Source organism: Pelophylax lessonae (genome assembly GCF_965119305.1).
Source record: "Pelophylax lessonae genome assembly, chromosome: 2".
Classification (NCBI taxonomy): domain Eukaryota; kingdom Metazoa; phylum Chordata; class Amphibia; order Anura; family Ranidae; genus Pelophylax; species Pelophylax lessonae.
The window spans coordinates 458,414,117-458,435,216 of record NC_138769.1 but is presented as its reverse complement, the minus strand read 5'-3'; the positions used below and the strand labels follow the sequence as shown (position 1 = coordinate 458,435,216).

The following is a 21,100-nucleotide window of genomic DNA, read 5'->3' as shown; positions in this document are numbered from 1 at the left end:
ACACTTTAGGCATTTAGCACATTCAAATCTCTAAATAGAGTCCCATGTCATTCCCTAAAATACCTAACATTCTATTGATGTTAGGCTGGCTGGTCTGGAGTCTCCTTGTATACATCTCTATCCTTTTTTTGTAAATTGGTACCGAATCTGCTATATACCAATCAGTTTGTAACATTACAGTCAGTAAAGAGCCTTTAAAATTAGAAATAGCAACTTGGCTGTAACTGAGCTAAGTTCCCTAAGGCCTTCTGGGTGTAATCCATTTGGACCTGCTGATTTGTCAACAATAAATTATTCTAGTCTCTTTTGTACCTGGTTTTCAGTCAATCACAAATCAAAAACAAAGTACATAAAATGCTTACATCCCCCTGGGTTGGAGTGGACAAGGGCACCTGGCAGCATGCAACCATATAGTTTGTGGTCCACCCTGGTTCCTGGTACTTCCCGCAAGTGGCGCCTGTCCGGCTGATGTCACCACTACGGAACTTACAGCAGAGTCCTTTCATCCTTGCGCCGGCTGGTTTCCGGCTTAGTGCACACACTGCTCAGCAGTCCTGGGAGACTGACCTCCTCGCACTCGTGTTGCTTGCTGCCAGGTGCCCTTGTCCACTCCAGCCCAGGGGGATGTAAGCATTTTATGTACTTTGTTTTTCGGTTATCAATACCAATAAACTGTTAACTCTTTCTATACTGGATGTTCACTTGACTTTCCATTGCATCCCGGTGTGGTTCATGCGCTGCCTTCCTCATGTACTTTTATCCATTACAGCACCCTTCCTATGCTCATTGGCTAGCAGCAGAAAAAACGCTTGGGAGCCTCACAGGCTTATTTCTATCCCTCCACCCTAAAGGCACCCCAGGAGCGCTAGCTTTGTGATTATTGCTTTGACTTCTGGACTGGAATTTTTCCTATGGCTGCCCTGGGTGCGAATCTCTTTACTGAGCCATTAGTTGGCTAACAGCAGAACAACCGCTGGGGAGCCTCACAGGCTTACTTCTATCCCTCCACCCTACAAGCATCCCAGGAGCGCCTGGTTTGTAAAAATCACAGAGGTACCTTCAGTGAAACATCATTAATATTACTGTTAAAATGATCAAACCAGTATGTTTCTTCTGTGAAAACTGAGGAGAATAAAATGATTTAATACATCTGCCCTTTCACTGTTATTTGTTATCAACTTCCCATGTTTATCTTGTTTGGGGCCTAGCTGTTCTTGCATAACCTTTTTACTCTTGATATATTAGAAAACAATTTGGGGATTTTTCTATTTGCTGTAGCAATGTGTTTTTGGGGATTTTTTTATTTGCTGTAGCAATGTGTTTCTCACATTCTATTTAATGTAGGCACCCCGATTGCTCCCTTGCATTTTATGTTGCATTTCTGTATATCCGGAATCTTGAGGGTGTCACTTCTACTTTTTACTTTTTAAATAATTATTCTCATTTACCTGTTATTGTTTTCCCCACTATAGTAGGTATTCATTTTGTTTTCTATGCTTGCCACCCAGTGGAATACAATGACCAATGTACTTGTTTAATTCATCTTTAAAACACTCACACTTGCCTTGTGTGCTCTTTGTTGAAAATATTTCATCCCATTGAGTGCGTTAAGGTCCTTTCACACAGGCTTTCCCCCCCAGCGGACCCTGTTTTGCTCAGCTGATCCAAGCAGATGACAGGTCGGTCTCTGCTTACTTTGCAGAGACAGATCTGTCAGATCCCCACTCTCTTCTATGGGAGATCAGATGAAAACAGACTGCCTGTCCGTTTTCATCCGATACTCCAGACGGATGGAAAATAGGGTTTCCATTCATCTGGATTTCACGGACCACATCGGATCGGAGAGCAGCGGGTGTCAGCGGACATGTCACCGCTGACATCCGCTGCTCCATAGAGATGCATGGAGCATCCGATCAGGTCCACCTGAAAAGCTGACAGGCTGGCCTGATCGGAAAGCCCATGTGAAAGGGCCCTTACAGTAGGGTTTACAGCTTAAAGTTAGATTTTTTGAAATTTAGAGTTTTTGTCATAACAACATGCTTCCCTTTCTTGTAACTTATGTTGAACAGGATTCCACCTTTATAAAGGATATCACTTAAACTCCAAACTTCCTTGTAAATGACTAACATGGTACAGAAATCCTCACCTAATGCAACTGAAGTCCAACTCTTACTAATAAAATCAATAGACAAAATAGCATGCACTGGTAATCCCTAACAATGTAAACAAGTAGGTTTGTTATGCATATCTATTTATCTATATATTTGTAAAAATGTTTAGAGGACTTGTGCCTTTGGAAGCTGTGCCCAAAGACAAGAGAAAAGAACTAGTCACCAGCATTGCCTATGGTTGACCTATATTTGATAATTTCCCCATTACTAGCTTACTATGCTCTGTTTTGAACTGTGCCTATGTATGGAGGTAGCCATCTTGGTAGAGGTAAAAGTTTTGATTTTCCATGTCAGAGCCTCCAGCAGAACAGTGAGAAGCACAGTGGTAAAATTGCCTAATCTCACTCCAAATCTTATGAGATTAACAGTTAGAGACAGTAGTGCCTTATATATTACATTGCAGATACAGGTCACGCCAAGAAGTGCAGTTATTTTTCAGGAGGAATTGCAAAGAAAAGGTAAATTTTACAGGGCTTTGCTTAGGCACAATTAACATTTCTTAATGTTTTGTATAACATAAGAAATCTTTATTTGTTGATGTCAGGTCCTCTTTAAAGACAAAACAAACTGCAATAAAAAAAAACCCTGACAAGGTTGCTAGTTCATCGCCACTCTATGTCATAAACATGTGTCTTTAGATATGCTTTAACCATCGGCAGCTAATGTCTCTGTTGGAATCACTGCTTTTAGACAGAACATTTTCTTGTTCTATTGTCCTAACATTGATTAGCACACTGTGACACTGTGTTACTAAGATAACTTGAGGTTAATACTGTATATGTCTAAGGTTGATAGGAAACAATATACAACTTTAAAGGAAAAAGTCTCCTTTTTGCCTATGCCATAAACTTTGCCTAAGGGTAAATCTGCCAATGACAGCAGATTTTTACAAGTTTGATCATCTCTTTTTTTTATACTATAGAACTACATTTCAGCAAGAACTGGACCAATTGTTATCTATGTATGACTATTCTCGTATATGAGAAGTCTATCGGCCAACTTCTTATGAACAGTCCTACTATGAACATTTTTACTCGATCACCACATACAGTCAATGGGATGCAGCACTGATCAGTGTATTCTTATGGCGGGTGGTCCCCCTGGCAGCATACAATGACACAGTAAATATGTGGATGGGGGAACCAGTATAGTTATTTTCATCCAGGGGACTGGCTGAACAAAATAACTTGTACCATGTATGGCCAGCTTCACAAGTGGAGTCACAACCTTTTAAAAGGTTTCATTTTTACTTTATTTAATTGAATTAATGTAATTATTATTTTTTTATTATTAGTATTTTAAAAAGTATTTTTGAGTTTAATGTTGATTTTTGTAAACGCTTTGTTAAAAATTGAATTGCAAAATCATACTGGTCAATTAATGACAAATGAAGTGTCAATAGTAACTAAGGATACTGGCATACCTTAATGTATACAAAATTTTGCCATCATTCCATATTCGAAGAAGTTGATTGGGAGTAGTAATCCAATGAGCTTCTGCAGTTTTAGAGTTCCTAAAAATAGTATCTGGAATCCAAATTAATCCAACCATATTGCTGTTTAGGGTTAAAATCTTCATGGTGCTATTAAACCTGAGGCGATTGTCAATCCATGTTTGGGCAAAAAATATGTCTATTTGGTATTCCTGTTGGAGACAAGAAATATCTTATATAAATTACTTAATTTCCCCATATTCTGATACAACACTACTAAAGCAAATATCATATAATTATTTTCACTGCATTTATCAACAGTATATGAGGTTCATATCAAGATGTGTATTGGAGCATCATACATTAAATTAAACAAATGAATCATCTATTACTAATGTCAGCATGTACAGAAGTACAGTATTGCATATGATGCTTGAAAGTAATTGCATTGTTCAGGATATGTAAGCAGAAAATGGACTATTCATTGTCAGTACCAGACAGCAAAACTTTATCTCAAAGTATAAGCAAAAAACATACTATTGAAATAGAAACAATGTCAAAAATAAACTTAGGGTTTGAATATTTTACTAAAAGGCAATGCTCACAAAGAGTACAAAAAGACTGAAATACTAAAGCAAGTATATGAAAACAGGATGTTAAGATGTAATTAAGATATAGAGAGAAACAGTTGATTACCTAGTATAGGAGGATATTGAGTAGAAAAAAAAAAACAAAAAAAAGAGAGAGCGACAAATATTTTATACAGATGTGCAAAACACAAATTAGCTTCTCACTATTTGGTTGTGTTTTTGTTTGTTCATTTATTTAGGGGATAACAAGGGAAGAAAAAAGTAAGACTATAAGGGAGGAGCAAGGAAAAGATGGCAATGCATATCAGCGATGAATTTTTCTATTTTTCCCTCAATAACCATAGCCCTAAAATGTAAGATACACTATCAAAGAACTACCATTAGGGACAGGGCTTGACCTCTTGGTGCCACAGTGTTTGCCACAACATCTGGCTGGTCACTGTTTGGGTAAACTAAATAAACAACATATCCACCAGCCAAAGCAATGACATCATTGGATGCTAGGACACCAACAGCCACAGTCATTGGTTGTTATGGTATTCCATAACAATCGATGACTGCGCAAAAAAAAGATACAAAAATATATACAGAGCTTTTCGAGTCCCTCAAAGAACTAAAGAACTATAAAGTGCCTAAGGCAAAATATACAAAAAAAAAAAAAAAAAGAGAGAGAGAAAAAGAAAATTATTTTTGTTGAAGAAGATATATATCTTTATTTGCATAACTGCACTCCAAAACCCTTACCAATGAATGCAATGAATTAAAATAATCACATCCCCTGGAAGGAACTGATGAGTAGAATTATAAACACAACAATAAACAAATACAAAACAAAAATAATGATCAAAATATATGCAAAGATAAACAAAAAACTATACCCTATAAAAACATTCAACACAACAAGATTTATTGAAGACAAAATTATAAAAGGCAAAAAAGCACCATGGACCACTCATGAGTTCTTCTCTAAAGAGAATCACTCAAAATAACAATACAACATTGCATTGAAGCCATGCAATTGGATAATGTGATCCTGATGGAATTAATTATATACAGACAATGTCTGGAGAAAAATAGCCTAATAAATTACAGAAGCTGTAATGGATCAAGATATCACACAGATGGAAGTCGCAGGATGGGCAATAAGGCCACAGTAGTAAACAGACCAACCAGGCTTTTAAATAGTGGAATTCTTTTAACTGGCTCACTTGGCTTTTGGATCCCACAGGACAAGGCCAATTAAGATGGCCTCTGGCATAATTTGCATATCATTTGCATTTTACTATATGGGTGGATAATATAAACATCACAGTCCAGTATTGCTCTTTATACTGTACACATATATTAAGCTATATTAATTAAACTAGATCAATCAGCGATTAACATGGACTCAAAGATGTGTATTTAGACTGTGTGATAATGAATGACAATCAGTTTGTTGCAGCAGTAATATAGGAACACACATGGAATTATTGAAGCAACCATATGCAGGTCATAAAGCTAGGAGAGGCCTCTGAAGGGAAATATGGGTGTAGAATGTGTCATCCAAATATATAATGATGCATTATAGCCTATATTTGTTAAGTATAGTCTATGCCACAGTGAGGTTTCGCTTTAGCTGCACTGACCCTGATGCACTGTCCTCTTCCATTTTTAACTAGATGTGTGTTGCCCCCTCTTTCTCCTCTGCTGTTGTGGACTAGACGCACCAAGGTTCTCATTTTGGCTTTACTTATAAAAGTCAGCACTCAGCTATTAGGAATATTTTTTTTTATATATACATAGTTCTTACTTAGAAATGCTATATTTGTGATGCAAACATATTTGCATGTGTACTTGAAATTATGTAAGTTTGTAATTCAAATATTATTTACAATACATCTCCTAGTACCAATAGGATCCCCTGAGGAAGCCTTTGGCAAAACGCGTAGTGATCCCTATTGGTGATGGTACATTGATTCCTATGTCTAGCCCTGCATAGGGAAGAAGTTTCTTTCATCTGATTCTCTGCTTTTATATTTTAATGAAGCATACCAACAAGACAGGTCTCTTTGTATATGTACACAGCACACTAGCCATCAAGCCTATGGGGGATTGTAATATATATTTGAATGAACATACTTTCTGACGTGTTTTTATTATGAGATTTTAACCACTTGCTGAACACCTACTGCATATTTACTGTAACAGGTCGGCTCCATTTTGTGCAATAGCCACTGGGTGAAGCGAGCACACTGCTGGAGGCGTGATTTCACCCTGATTGGACACAGGGGATGCCAATCAGTGTGTCCGGTGGACCAGATGTCCACCTGCCACCCGCGGTCATTCCCCAGAGAGGCAGAACAGATAACAAACCAGTAAATGAACCAGATTGCTGTTCTGAGAGGAAAGAAGAGGGATATCTTGTGTTCCTGCTAAGCAGGAACACCAATCTCTGTATTCATCCAGTCAGAGCAACCCCCACAGTTAGCAAGCACCCCCTAGGGACACACTTAACCCTTTGGTCCCCCCGTATGTTAACCCCTTCCCTGCCAGTGCCATTAGTAAAGTGCATATTTGTAGCACTGATCACTGTATTGGTGTCACTGGTCTCCAAAAAAGTGTCAGTTAGTGTCAGTTAGGTGTCTATTCCATTCCATAAAAAAAAAAATATATATATATATATATATATATATATATATATATATATATATATATATAAAAGCTTTTTGGGAATTTTTTTATTAAAAACATGTAGCAGAATACATATTGGTCAAAATTATTGAACAAATTAGATTTTCTTCATTTTTTTATTGGATATGTTATATCAGAAATATCCAGAGATATCAGAAAGTAAGAAATATTGTTTTTCATTTCAAAATTGTCACTCTTTTTTTGTTTATAATGCAAAAAATAAAAACCACAGAAGTGATCAAATACCACCAAAAGACATCTCTATTTGTGGGGAAAAAATGGACATCAATTTTATTTGGGTACAGCCTCGCATGACCACGCAATTTTCAGTTAAAGTAACGCAGTGTTGTATTGCAAAAAATGGCCTGGTCATTAAAGGGGTAAAACCTTCTGGGGCTTAAGTGGTTAAAAAAAACGCTGTATACTTTTATAATTTGAGAACTATTTTTTTCCTAATTGGGATTACTGTACTGTTACTGTACTGTTAAGTCCAACATTTTTGTTTTTTGATAAAAACCCAACAGAGCTTTGTAGTAAAACACTCAGTACCAGACTAATGCCCCGTACACACGTGCAGATCGTCGGCCAAACGATCGGCCGTCTTTTGTCCCCGGGCTGTCGTGTCTGTTGAAATGTGCAAAAGACTGCACAAGAATTTTGTCCGCCGACTACAGCCGACTGCAGAAGTGATGTCATGTGATGGTTAACTTTCCCTGTGTTTTTTCTTTTCTGAGCATGCCCAGTCTTGCAAATCTGCTGTCTGTCGGCCGAATTCTGTATTGACTGGCAAACAATCGGCCGCTCTGGTGTCGGCATACAAAAATTTTAATGCTTGCACGACAGATTCTTTTCGGCCAAAAGTGCGCTGTCGGCTGTCGGAAGCATCATACTAACAAGCCGAAAATCGGCCGACCGACATTTTCGGCCGACAATCTGCACGTGTGTATGGGGCATTAGGCTATGTGATCAAAGTCAGTTTATAACATCCTGTGCCATCCAAAGTAATGGTTATGCCCAGTAACAGCAGTCTCAGTGAGAAAAAATAATAAAAATCTAAGAAAATATATGTGCAGAAGATTGTATTGTATACCAGAGGATGTTGATAACAAAAAAAATTGCTAGTAATCGGTAACACATTTTATCACCTATGTAGCAAAAAAAAAAAAAGTCATACCAGATCTTATCAAAGCAGACAGCCTACCTGGCTGAACAGGGGTGTGAGCAAATCAGCAAGTGTGAAAACACGCTCTTGAAATATACCAGGCTACATGCCATAGAGAGGGTACCTTGCCAGAGAGGTCCATGTGGCAAAGGACCCTGTCCTCGTGCTTATAGGGACAAGGGCATCATCCAAACATCTCTGGCCTAGTGGAATGGAGAAGCCCCTTTTTTTTTTAAATCTGGAAGTCTTCATTTCTCCACTTGAAGAGTAGCTCTTGGTTGTTCTGTGACATCTGACCATAGGGCAATAACTAATCATACAAATACAATGATTTAACTTGAGGTATGCAAATGATTAGCTTTCCACAGAACTGTGGTACAATATGAGATTCAGTAATTGATTTATCTGTTTTGATTTAGCCCCAAACCCTTGCCTTGTCAGCCCCATGCACTGATTTTGTTAGAACAACTCATTTTCTAATGAAAGAAGTTGGTGAGAAAACTAGCACTTTTCCAAGTGTTGTTTTGTCAAAACAATCATGGTATATTCTTGAATTTATTATTAAAAAGGCAAATAGTAGGCGAGTGGTCATACAAATGTGTATATTAAGGCAAAGCTAATTAATTTTTAGTTTTGAATGGAGTATGGAAGGGTTAAACTCAAAACCATGTTTTTAATAGAGTATCACCATCTCTAGTTGTTCTTGTGGCCATTGTCACTAAGGCTTGCCATACATTATACAATTCTCTTCAATTTCCTTTAGATTTACCTTCAGCTATGAAGTGCAAGGGCCATGTAATATTGCATAATAATTAAACGTGTTTAGGTTTGACCTCATGTTGTATGGTTTTGGTAAATCTAAATTGAAATTCTACAAGAAAGTTGTATAATGTATGGCCAGCCTAAAACATAAGGGGAAATTCTAAAGACACCTACAATACTGTATTTACAAATGCCATATGTGAATTATGGCAAATGTATGCACATTCAGCTGAGAATAGTTTGCATTCAGGTATATATTTCCAACTATTTTAGTCCAATTACTTTACTTTTATTGTTATCTAAAATGTTTTTATCCTACAGAAAGCATTATTTTTTTGATCTAAAGTGTTGAAAACTATCCATGTCCAACTGTTAGAAGGCAGGTATTTCCTTATTTGATAATATTAATTAATATTAATGAGAAAACAATTATTCCACTCCCCAAGAGAACAATTGCTAAGCTTGACAAGAGATAATAATCAGAAGGTTTTGGAATAGTATTTTTCCTTTTAGATCAAACTTAGTCAATAAAAATGAATACCAAAATGACTTTTGATTTTCATTATACAGTACTTTACTCATATTATAGGCATAATCAAAAATTAATTTTGAAATGCATTTAGGGAGGACAGTCTACCTACTAAGTCTTATAATTTCCATCTAAACATAAAGGCAGTACACCATTCCACCTCGGTCTCTATTATTTGTAATCTGGTGATCAGAAACTGCCCTGCTTATTATGTGTGAGATCTTTTTCCAAACACACCCCCTCATTGTTTGCAAATTTTTAACTTTAATTAAGCTTTAGGGTTTGCTGGATAGCATTGGCGGCTCACTGTTTTCACTTGTTGCCTGGACTGTTCTTTATTTTTATTACTTATTTATGAAACAACTCTAAGGGCTCTTTCACACAGGCGTTCCGTATGTCCGTTTTTCATCCCATCCGTTTGCGGATGAAAAACGGACATAATGTATCTCTATGTAAATACGGATGTCAGCGGATGACCATCCGCTGACATCCGTTTTTCGTCCTTTCAGTTCAGTTTTTTGGAACAGAAGAGAAACCTATTTTTTCTTCCGTTCAAAAAACGTAACAGGCGCAAAAACGGATGTCAGTGGTGTCATCCGCAGACATCCGTATTTACATAGAGATACATTATGTCCGTTTTTCATCCGCAAACGGATGGGATGAAAAACGGACAGACGGACCGGATGACACAAGTGTCATCCGTGTCCGTTTCAAAAAAAAAAAAAAAGGACCTGATCGGGCAAAAAAAACTGAACGCCCGTGTGAAAGAGCCCTTAAACATGATTTTTATGTATTTTTTTTTTTAGATACTATATCTTGTTTTTACATAGTAGCAGGCATGCATTTTACAATCTAAACTTTACCTTGAGATAAATGTGCATGGAAATGGAAGGAGAAAAAGGATAATTCATACTTTGTAGCCTATAAAATTTCATACAATAGATTGTAGATCTCATAAATTTTAATTTCAATACACATTTATTCCTGCCAAAACTTCAATAAAGGAAACAATTTTTATTTTCCATTTTTCCTTGCAATCAAATAGCAGTTTCTGATTCTGAATATATGGCAAATTGTTAGTAAAATTAAATGCAGCTAATTTATCTTAAAATACAGCTGGCTAACTGCAACCATATGACTAAGTAATGCTTTTATGTATACTTAAATGCTTTTTAAAACATTATCTTGGTAGCTGCTTACTGCCTTGAAGCAATGATTAAGTCATGCACTGGTGGAGTCATTTGTTTCATTCAAAATGAATGCCCAGCCACAGTCTGTTCTCCTTCATGAAAAAATACTTCAGTACAATCATCTAAAGTTTGGAGATAACATTTGTAAGGGGCATTATGATTCCTAATCAAAACAGTCTTCCAACAAGAAATATTATTCATTTCAAGCCCTTGACTATGATATTTTACTTTGTGATAACAAGTAGATTTAAAGATTGATTTGTCAATGACCCTTCAATGGGGTTGATTTATTAAAGGCATATAAGCAGTTCACTTTTCAAAGACATTTTTTAATTTTCAAAGGAATTTTCTATTAGCTTAGTAAATGTGGTAAAAATTAATTTTGCAAAACAAAAAAACAATCTTGTGCAAGGAAAATAAAAAAAGATTTTTGTTAGAACATGCTTGGATGACAGTAGTCAGCAAAGTCTCACTAAGCTAAGGGAAAACCCCCTTAAAATGTGAATTTCCCCCCTCAAAGTGAAACGCCTTTTTGCTTTTAGTAAATTAACTACCATTAATAACACAAAAAGGGAAACCCCTGGATGGGAGCTGACTTACTGAAATCAGCTGCAAAGACGTTGATTGAATAATGTGCCTTTGTTTATTTTTGCAAACATAAGGGCAATACATGCATAAAAAAAACGCTAATGAGCTGTGGGAGGGACATGGATGCTTATGACATAATTGACCTGATATGGTTATATGGCCATATTAGGATAAGGACATTGACCTAATATGGACCTGTGGCCATATTGGGTTAATGATGATGTCATGAGTATCCCCCTCCTTTGTAATGTAAGCTGAGGGATGAGGAATTTCTCATTCACAGCTCATTGAATCAAGAATAACAACTGGCTTCTAGGTTCAGACTGTAACATGAGTATGAACAAATGCAAGCTTTTACCTAATGGTTTAATAATTATCATAATCTTATCAGGTGTTCTAATTAAGGGGAAAATTATTAGATCCTGTTTAGGGAGTATGGAACCTGTCTTATTTAAACCTCAGATATTTAGGGTCTGTTGTCCTCTTTGCTTTTTGGCATATGTGGTGTTAGCATGCCAAGATCAAAAGGGTTCTCTAAAGTCTTCAGGAAGAAGGTGACAGATGCTTAGTCTGGCAAGGTATTAGAATAGATCAAAATATTATTTGAAATCAATAATAGATAATGAGAATAAAGGTGCACTGCTATGGTGAACCTGTACACACAACCTCAAATAGAATTGCAACTCCCACCATTTCAAGCACTCATGAACTTGTATAAAGAAAGTTTATTCAAACAAACAGGAATTGCGCACCACTTTTGTTTTACATATTATTTGAAATCAATCATTCCTCTGTAAGGAAAATAATCAACAAGGTGTATAGGATTAAACTGACTGGTAATTAGTCCAGGACTGGCTGGCCAAGAAAATTTGCCAAAAGGTGACTGTCTAACGCAAATAAAAGTCTGAAAAAACTCCAAAATAACTATGACAGCTGCAGTCAACTCTGGCAACAGTTGGTGTCAATGGACATGCTACAATTCAAATAGGATTGCACATATGAAACTAAACTACATGAAATGTGTGTCAGGAAAAGGCCTTTGCTATGCCAAAAAAATATTAGAGCAAAACTACAGTTTTCTATTGATCATATAGATAGACTAAGACAAGAAAAATGTGCTGTTGACGGACGAATTAAAGACATAGATGATTGGTCAAAGTAGATACATTTGGTAAATACTAAAGACAGCATTTCAGCACAAGAACCTCATTTGAACTGTAAAGCATGGAAATTGAAATGTTATGGCTTGCTTAGCTACTTCAGGACCTTGGCAGCTTGCTTTTATCAAGAAAAATATAAAGAAAAAATGATGATCAGCGCACGCATGTTTCCTTCTCTACTTGGCTTAATCTAATGTGCTGTGTGAAAACAAAATAAGTAAACACTGTATACCCATAAAAACAGGACTCCGTAATAAATAAATAAGAAAATGTTTAAAAAAATAAAAAAAAATATACAAAAAGGGTAAAATCCTACACAAAAGTATTGAGTGCCAAAAAGTGCTGTGCAAAAAAAAAAATATCCTAATACAATATATCCTAATACCAGTGCATTAAATAAAAATCCAGTATCTGAAAAAGATGAAATATCATTTTTTTTTAAACTCCTGCCCAAAAGTGCAAAGTGTACTGTGCTAATAATAAGACAAAACAAAAAAAAAACATGAATTAAAATACCAACCAATCATAAAACAAATGCAAATTCAAATGGACAGCCATTACATAAATTAATGTAGTTACATATAAAAATATATATAAAAAATATCTTAGAAAGTGCATGTATAAAGTCCCAAGTGATAGAAGTGCCAAAATATAAGCTGATGGATTCTATCACTGCAAAACCTTCAGTGACCACTCGTGCAAAAACACCCATTGTGCTCCTTCCACTGTATCCCCCAAATGAACTTACCAGATGAGGAGCTGGTAAAATTATAAACCAGCAATTGTGCTTAGGTAATGAATATTTGATACCATTTCCAACGGGTTGGTCTAAATATCAGAAATTAATCCTCCCATACTCTCCATGGATTTTATATTCTCAGGATAATATAAGGTAAGGGTAAAAATCCAATAGTGTAATTCTGTAACAACTCCAATGTTTTATTACATCATAAATGTAGTACGCTCACATTTCAGTGTGTCAACTTGACACAAGGGAAAATAGCAGATATCTCCTTTACTCCGGCTTTGTCTCCAAGCTGCAAGTGCGAGACAGTACGAGGTTGGGGTGTTTGCAGTGGAGACAAAATCAGAGCGAAGGAGATACATGCTATTTTTTCTTGTGTCAGGTTGACACACTGAAATGTGAGTGTACTACTTTTATGATGTAATAAAACATTGGAATAAAATAAATAAACATTATTTTTTTATTTTTATTTTTTTTTTAGCACAGTACACTTTGCACTCAGCACTTTTGGACAGGAGTTTTAAAAAAAAAATGTATATTTCATCTTTTTCAGATATTGGATTATTATGTGACGCACAGGTATTATGATATATTGTATTACGATTTATTTTTTTGCACAGCACTTTTTGGCACTCATCACTTTTGTGTAGGATTTTACACTTTTTTTATATATTTTTTATTTTTTAAACATTTTCTTATTTATTTATTACACAATCCTGATTATTATTTTCATGGGTATACAGTGTTTACACATTTTGTTTTCATACAGCACATTAGATTAAGCAAAGTAGAGAAGGAAACATACGTGTGCTGATCATCATTTTTTTCCTTCTATCTTTATGTGGGACTCCTGCAGTAGATTAGCAGCAGTTTTCTCTGTTTCCCCTGTCTCTTTTGGCTATTTAACCATTGTTTTCCTGGGCGCCTGATCTCTCTCTTTGTCATCAAGAAAAATATGAATTTGACATCATTTCCCAAAGGGTGCAAGAGAAAAATTTGTGGCCATCTGTCTGAGAGTTGAAACATAGCAATTTTAATGTGGTGTTCACCCAAAGTTAATATTTCAGTTTTTGGAAGATGTTGGAGAGATAAGCCATCTAACAGTCTTACATTTTTCATAAATTCTAGTAGTGAGGTTTTTGATCTTCAGTTCACTGGTTAGATCCTGATATTTATTTTATACTATGAGGAATGCAACATTGGGAATGAACCAAGGTAGAAGTGAACACCCAAACTGTCAGGTAGGCAGGAATAGAGCCATGAGCCCTGATAGGAACATCTTTAAGCTGAAATCTTCAAAAGATGTATATTGACAGCAAATGACAGAGACGTCAGATTCTACTTACATATATCATTAGCATTCAGATGCTGTTTAAAACAGGAGATAGAGACTCCTCTAAAAACCTACTCTACTCTAAACGGAAGGGATTAATATATTCAAAACTGAATAAATTGAAAAAATAACACAATTGCTATCATACTAGTGTTTTTAAAAACATTTACTTTCTTCTTTTTTATTCTAGTCTTCTTATCAATCCCTTCATTCTAGCAGCTGGTTAGTTATTTATCTGTAGTAGTCATTTTCCCAGATGGATTGCATAAGATAAAGTTATTAGGCAGCTATAGCTTCATTTATAGAAACGGGAGCAAAGAAATTGCATGTGATGTTTATATTACTGTATGTTTATATATGTTTTATATAGGTTTTATCTTTTGGTGTTTCAGGTGAACTAAATATATATATAGTAATGCAAGACACAACATATAGAAGCTGTCTCAGTTAATCTCAGTTTATAGTTTGCAAACTAAGCTACATTGTACAGTTGTTGATCCTGTCTGTACATTTGGACATCCATACGTAATGACTTTACATACTATAAGATATTATTTCAACCAGCCTGGTTTTATGCTTGCCTCTACATAGGTATAGCCTGCGGTACTTATTTTGTATCAACAGATGTTCATTTCTTATTTTTGTACACTTTTCTGATGCTGTTCAGGATAATGTGATACATCTGACAGTAAATCTTATGTCCTACGGGCAAAGTGTCAATTATTTTTGCTTTTAGCTGTGTATTAACAAACTGTATTTTTCATATATTTTAAACGATTAACTCTGAATTGTGGAGAACAATTGGAAATTCATATTTGCCAATGTAATTGATTTTGTTTCATGCAGTTGTATCATTTTAAAGTTGTATTAACATTTTAGGATGAAAATAATTTACAAACATGAGAACTGCTCTTGGTAAGATTGTATAGCTAAACCCCAATTGCTTAAAAAGTAATCTGTTAAGGCTTAAAAGGTGTGTAAAACCTAACACTCTTATTTAGTAATTTTTGGTCTGTTCAATACATCATACAAAGTGCTTTGTTATCTGTTTGACAGCTAAAAAAAATTGTTAACGTTGTTAGAAATCGTGTGAGCTAATAGTTTCCTGTTTGTGATGACTGTTACACGTACATTGCTTTCAGCTATCTCTGAGGACTACAGAACTTCTCCCCTCCATTTTGGCAAGAATAAGGGGGTGGGGGTCTTATTGCTTTTGCTCTCAAATAGATGAGTTATCATTGTCATTTTATGGCAGTCAACAGCAGCCTAGAAAATTCTGCTTTTGTTAGGTTACTGCTGTTATTTTTAGAGTGCTACCAAACTTACAATTACTTTAATTTGGTAATTCTGCTTGGTTCATTATGAAATAAAAAAATATTTATCTACGTTCTAGAAACTGGATATAATTTTAGATTAGGTAAATTAAAACTCTATATTATGTCATCCTATGACTGGGCGTGTGTTAATGAATACAGCAACTAGATCTAAGGACTTGCAAGCTGCAATATATTATAGTTGGCTCATTCATAGTTCATGGACAAGGCAAACTAATGTGCAATGTTTTTTGCCAGAGAAACTACCAATATTTTCCTTTTCTAGCCGTTGAACATTGGCTTGGAAGGGCCAATATAGGGGTGTTTTGATAAGACACCTCACTATTAAAAAGATGGATTCTCAGCAGCCATACTAACAATGTGTTTAGATGTGATAGAGTAAGCAAAGGAATTAATGTGGATGAAGTCATTTGGGACAGATTAGTGTAGGGATTGTAGGCACTGGTCTTTTAAAGTACATGTTGGCTCTTAAAGAATGTCTTGTAGGTAGAGATGAGCCGAACACCCCCCCTCCCGAACAGGGGAAAATTCGAACCTGAACGGCGAACCCCTATTGAAGTCTATGGGAGCCAAACAGTGCCCAATTTGAAGGCTTCCAGTATATGCAAATAATTGGCCATAAAAGGGGTATTTATCAATGCAAATACATTTTTAAAAAAAATAGTTTTTTTCAGGAGCAGTGATTTTAATGATGCTTAAAGTGCAACAATAAAAATGAAAAAACTCTTTTAACCACTTTCGAACCGCCCACCACAGCTTTACGTTGGTATTTTGATATTAAATACCAGTGTTATGGCATCAGATAGCTGCCATAACCCTGGTATTTTCTTACACGGCCGGCAGTCCTCTTTATCATAAAAGAGGTCCCAGCAGCAGATTCACTGCGGGATCACTTTTATGGGCGACGGGAGAGGTGCCCCCCTCCTGCCACTTCCTCCCCGCATGCCGGAGCCGTCGGTAGAGGGAAAAACGATCTGGTCCATTGTTTTCCCAGGCAGAAAGTTGAGTGAGGGCAAGATGGCCCCCACTCAATTATATGGCCTTGAAGGACCAGAGTGACATCATAAGTCGATTCCGCCCAACTGCCTAATTTTTTTTTCTTCGTTTTTTTTGCTTTTAAGGGTAGATGTGAGATCTGGGGTCTTTTTGACCCCAGAACTCACATTAAAGAGGACCTGTCCTGCTTATTTCTATTACAAGGAATGTAGACATCTTTTTTTAAAAGGACAGTATAAAAATAAAAAATAAAAGGTAAAATAAATAAGAAAAAAAAATTTAAAACTCCCTGTTAGTGTTGAGCGAACACGGACTGTATTATTCGTGTTCGTACCGAATAATTGGATTTTTTGTACCCGAACACGGACACGGACACTTTACTGTATGTTCGGGTAAAAATCCGTGTTCGGTCGTTTTATTTCCGGGTTTTGCATGCTTTGGCGCTCTTTTCATGGCGGGCTTTCAACAGCCAATCAACAATCGTTTAACTGGTGTGCCTTAAGCCATCCCAGCCATGCCTGCAAATGTCTTAGTAGCTGTGATTGGCCGTCTGAAGCATGTGACCAAGTCTTTATAAGTTCGAGGCAGCCGCAGCGGCGTCATTATGCTGCTTATATCAGGGACAGAGCACACATCAACGTGCTGGCTGCTGATTAGGGAAAGATAGGCAGGAAAAAACCATTTGTGTCCGGATAGAATTGAGGGACAGGTCGGAGTGTTTAGGCAGGGCGAGTTGTAGGCATTTTAGGGATAGAGTCTGCTGAATTATAGGGTCAGTGTCTTCTACAAACTACAATCGATATTGCTGTGTGGGGGGTGGGGTGAATCTGCACTCAATCCTGATCTACGATCTCTTCTCAATCCTGTTAGGGACAGAGTCTGCTGAATTTTAGGGAAACTGTGTTCTACAAACTACAATCGATATTGCTGTGTGGTGTGGGATTGGAGATAGGCAGGTGTCAGTGATCCACATCCATTTTTCTGTGTGTGAGCTGCAGTGAACACAATCTTTTTGGGCTGCAGTGAACACAATCTTTTTGGGCTGCAGTGAACACAATCTTTTTGGGCTGCAGTGAACACAATCTTTTTGGGCTGCAGTGAACACAATCTTTTTGGGGTGCAGTGAACAAAATCTTTTTGGGGTGCAGTGAACACAATCCTTTTTGGTGTGCAGTGAACACAATCTTTGTGGGGTGCAGTGAACAAAATCCTTTGTGGGGTGCAGTGAACACAATCTTTTTGGGGTGCAGTGAACAAAATCCTTTTTGGGGTGCAGTGAACAACATCCTTTTTGGGGTGCAGTGAACACAATCTTTTTGGGGTGCAGTGAACAAAATCCTTTGTGGGGTGCAGTGAACACAATCTTTTTGGGGTGCAGTGAACACAATCTTTTTGGGGTGGAGTGAACAACATCCTTTTTGGGGTGCAGTGAACAAAATCCTTTTTGGGGTGCAGTGAACAAAATCATTTTTGGGGTGCAGTGAACACAATCTTTTTGGGGTGCAGTGAACACAATCTTTGTGGGGTGCAGTGAACACAATCTTTTTGGGGTGGAGTGAACAACATCCTTTTTGGGGTGCAGTGAACAACATCCTTTTTGGGGTGCAGTGAACACAATCTTTTTGGGGTGCAGTGAACACAATCTTTGTGGGGTACAGTGAACAGAATCTTTGTGGGGTGCAGTGAACACAATCTTTGGGGGGTACAGTGAACACAACCTTTTTGGGGTGCAGTGAACACAATCTTTGTGGGGTGCAGTGAACACAATCTTTTTGGGGTGGAGTGAACAAAATCATTTTTGGGGTGCAGTGAACAACATCCTTTTTGGGGTGCAGTGATCAAAATCCTTTTTGGGGTGCAGTGAACACAATCTTTTTGGGGTGCAGTGAACAAAATCCTTTGTGGGGTGCAGTGAACAGAATCTTTGTGGGGTGCAGTGAACACAATCTTTGGGGGGGTACAGTGAACACAATCTTTTTGGGGTGCAGTGAACACAATCTTTGTGGGGTACAGTGAACAGAATCTTTGTGGGGTGCAGTGAACACAATCTTTGGGGGGTACAGTGAACACAATCTTTTTGGGGTGCAGTGAACACAATCTTTGTGGGGTGCAGTGAACACAATCTTTGGGGGGGTACAGTGAACACAATCTTTTTGGGGTGCAGTGAACAACATCCTTTTAGGGTGCAGTGAACACAATCTTTGTGGGGTGCAGTGAACAACATCCTTTTAGGGTGCAGTGAACACAATCTTTGTGGGGTACAGTGAACAGAATCTTTGTGGGGTGCAGTGAACACAATCTTTGGGGGGTACAGTGAACACAATCTTTGTGAGGTGCAGTGAACACAATCTTTGTGGGGTGCAGTGAACACAATCATTGTGGGGTGCAGTGAACTCAATCTTTGTGGGGTACAGTGAACACAATCTCATACTTCTGAAGATTTGAGGGTGCTGCCTGTTCCATACTCCCCCTACTCCTCATCTAGCCTTTTAGGGGTACAAACAATAGTAATTGGGGCCTAGTGTGGTTGTGTACGTGTGATATACATACACTTTTTTTGGATCATATTTTCTATTCCGCTATTTAATCAAAAACCTTTGGGGATCAGTTAAATTGGGGGATAGTCTGTGTTGGTACGTGTGAGAGAGATCCACCTTTCCAAGTTGTTGGGGTTCATCTCATACTTCTGAAGGTTTGAGGGTGCTGCCTGTTCCATACTCCCCCTACTCCTAGCCTTTTAGGGGTACAAACAATAGTAATTGGGGCCTAGTGTGGTTGTGTACGTGTGATATACATACACTTTTTTTGGATCATATTTTCTATTCCGCTATTTAATCAAAAACCTTTGGGGATCAGTTAAATTGGGGGATAGTCTGTGTTGGTACGTGTGAGAGAGATCCACCTTTCCAAGTTTTTGGGGTTCATCTCATACTTCTGAAGATTTGAGGGTGCTGCCTGTTCCATACCCCCCCTACTCCTCATCTAGCCTTTTAGGGGTACAAACAATAGTAATTGGGGCCTAGTGTGGTTGTGTACGTGTGATATACATACACTTTTTTTGGATCATATTTTCTATTCCGCTATTTAATCAAAAACCTTTGGGGATCAGTTAAATTGGGGGATAGTCTGTGTTGGTACGTGTGAGAGAGATCCACCTTTCCAAGTTTTTGGGGTTCATCTCATACTTCTGAAGATTTGAGGGTGCTGCCTGTTCCATACTCCTCCTCCTACTGCTCAACCATCCTTTTAGGGGTACAAACAATAGTAGTTGGGGCCTAGTGTGGTGGTGTACGTGCGAGATACATACACTTTCTTTTTGATCATATTTTCTATTCCGCTATTCAATTAAAACCTTTGGGGATCAATTCAATTGCGAGATAGTCTGTGTCGGTACGTGTGAGATCCACCTTTCCAAGTTGTTGGGGTTCATCTCATACTTCTGAAGATTTGAGGGTGCTGCCTGTTCCATACTCCTGCTCCTACTGCTCAACCATCCTTTTAGGGGTACAAACAATAGTAATTGGGGCCTAGTGTGGTTGTGTACGTGCGAGATACATACACTTTTTTTGATCATATTTCCTATTCCGCTATTCAATAAAAACCTTTGAGGATCAATTGAATTGCGGGATAGTCTGTGTCGGTACGTGTGAGATCCACCTTTCCAAGTTGTTGGGGTTCATCTCATACTTCTGAAGATTTGAGGGTGCTGTCTGTTCCATACTCCTCCTACTCCTCATCCATCCTTTTAGGGGTAGAAACAATAGTAATTGGGGCCTAGTGTGGTTTTGTACGTGCGAGATACATACACTTTTTTGGATCATATTTCCTATTCCGCTATTCAATAAAAACCTTTCTAGGGCAAGATCTTAAATTACAGAAATATGAGGAGACCGTCAAATAAGGGCCGTGGCCTGGGTCGTGGTGCTGCTGGTAGAGCTCCTGTTGCAAGGAGAGGACGTGGTCGATCTGTGCCAGCTACACGCACAAGTGAAACACCTTCCTCAAGTGTGAGTAGGCGACAGAACCTGCATCAGTATTTGGTAGGGCATCAAACGCCCCTAGAAGTGATGAGGCCAGAACAAGTTGAGGCGATAGTAGATTGGTTTGCTGCTGACAGTGCCTCCAGTTCCTTCACATTGTCTCCCACCCAGTCTACTGCAGAAAGGTCAGAGTTGGCACCTGCAGCCAATGTCCAACCGTCTTTCACCTCACCCCCTTGCAAATCAGGCCAGCAGTCTGAGCCCCAAGCCATACAGCAGTCTCTTATTCTTTTTGAGGACTCTGTCAGCAGGGTTTCCCAGGGCCATCCACCTAGCCCTGCCCCAGAAGTGGAAGAGATTGAGTGCAGCGATGCCCAACCACTTATTTCTCAAGATGAGTACATGCAAGGATCATCGCAGCACGTCTCCGATGATGACGAAACGCAGGTGCCAAC

The 21,100-nt window shown here is 37.8% G+C and overlaps 1 protein-coding gene across 1 annotated transcript in view; it reads right to left on the bottom strand.

The window, feature by feature from the left end:
• GABRG3 (gamma-aminobutyric acid type A receptor subunit gamma3) overlaps nt 1–21,100 on the bottom strand; it is a 1,042,113-nt gene that overhangs the window by 496,420 nt on the left and 524,593 nt on the right. Inside the window, exon 4 of the mRNA XM_082244515.1 lies at nt 3,595–3,815. Coding sequence (XP_082100641.1) covers nt 3,595–3,815 — 221 coding nt within the window. The remainder of the gene's footprint in view (nt 1–3,594; nt 3,816–21,100) is intronic.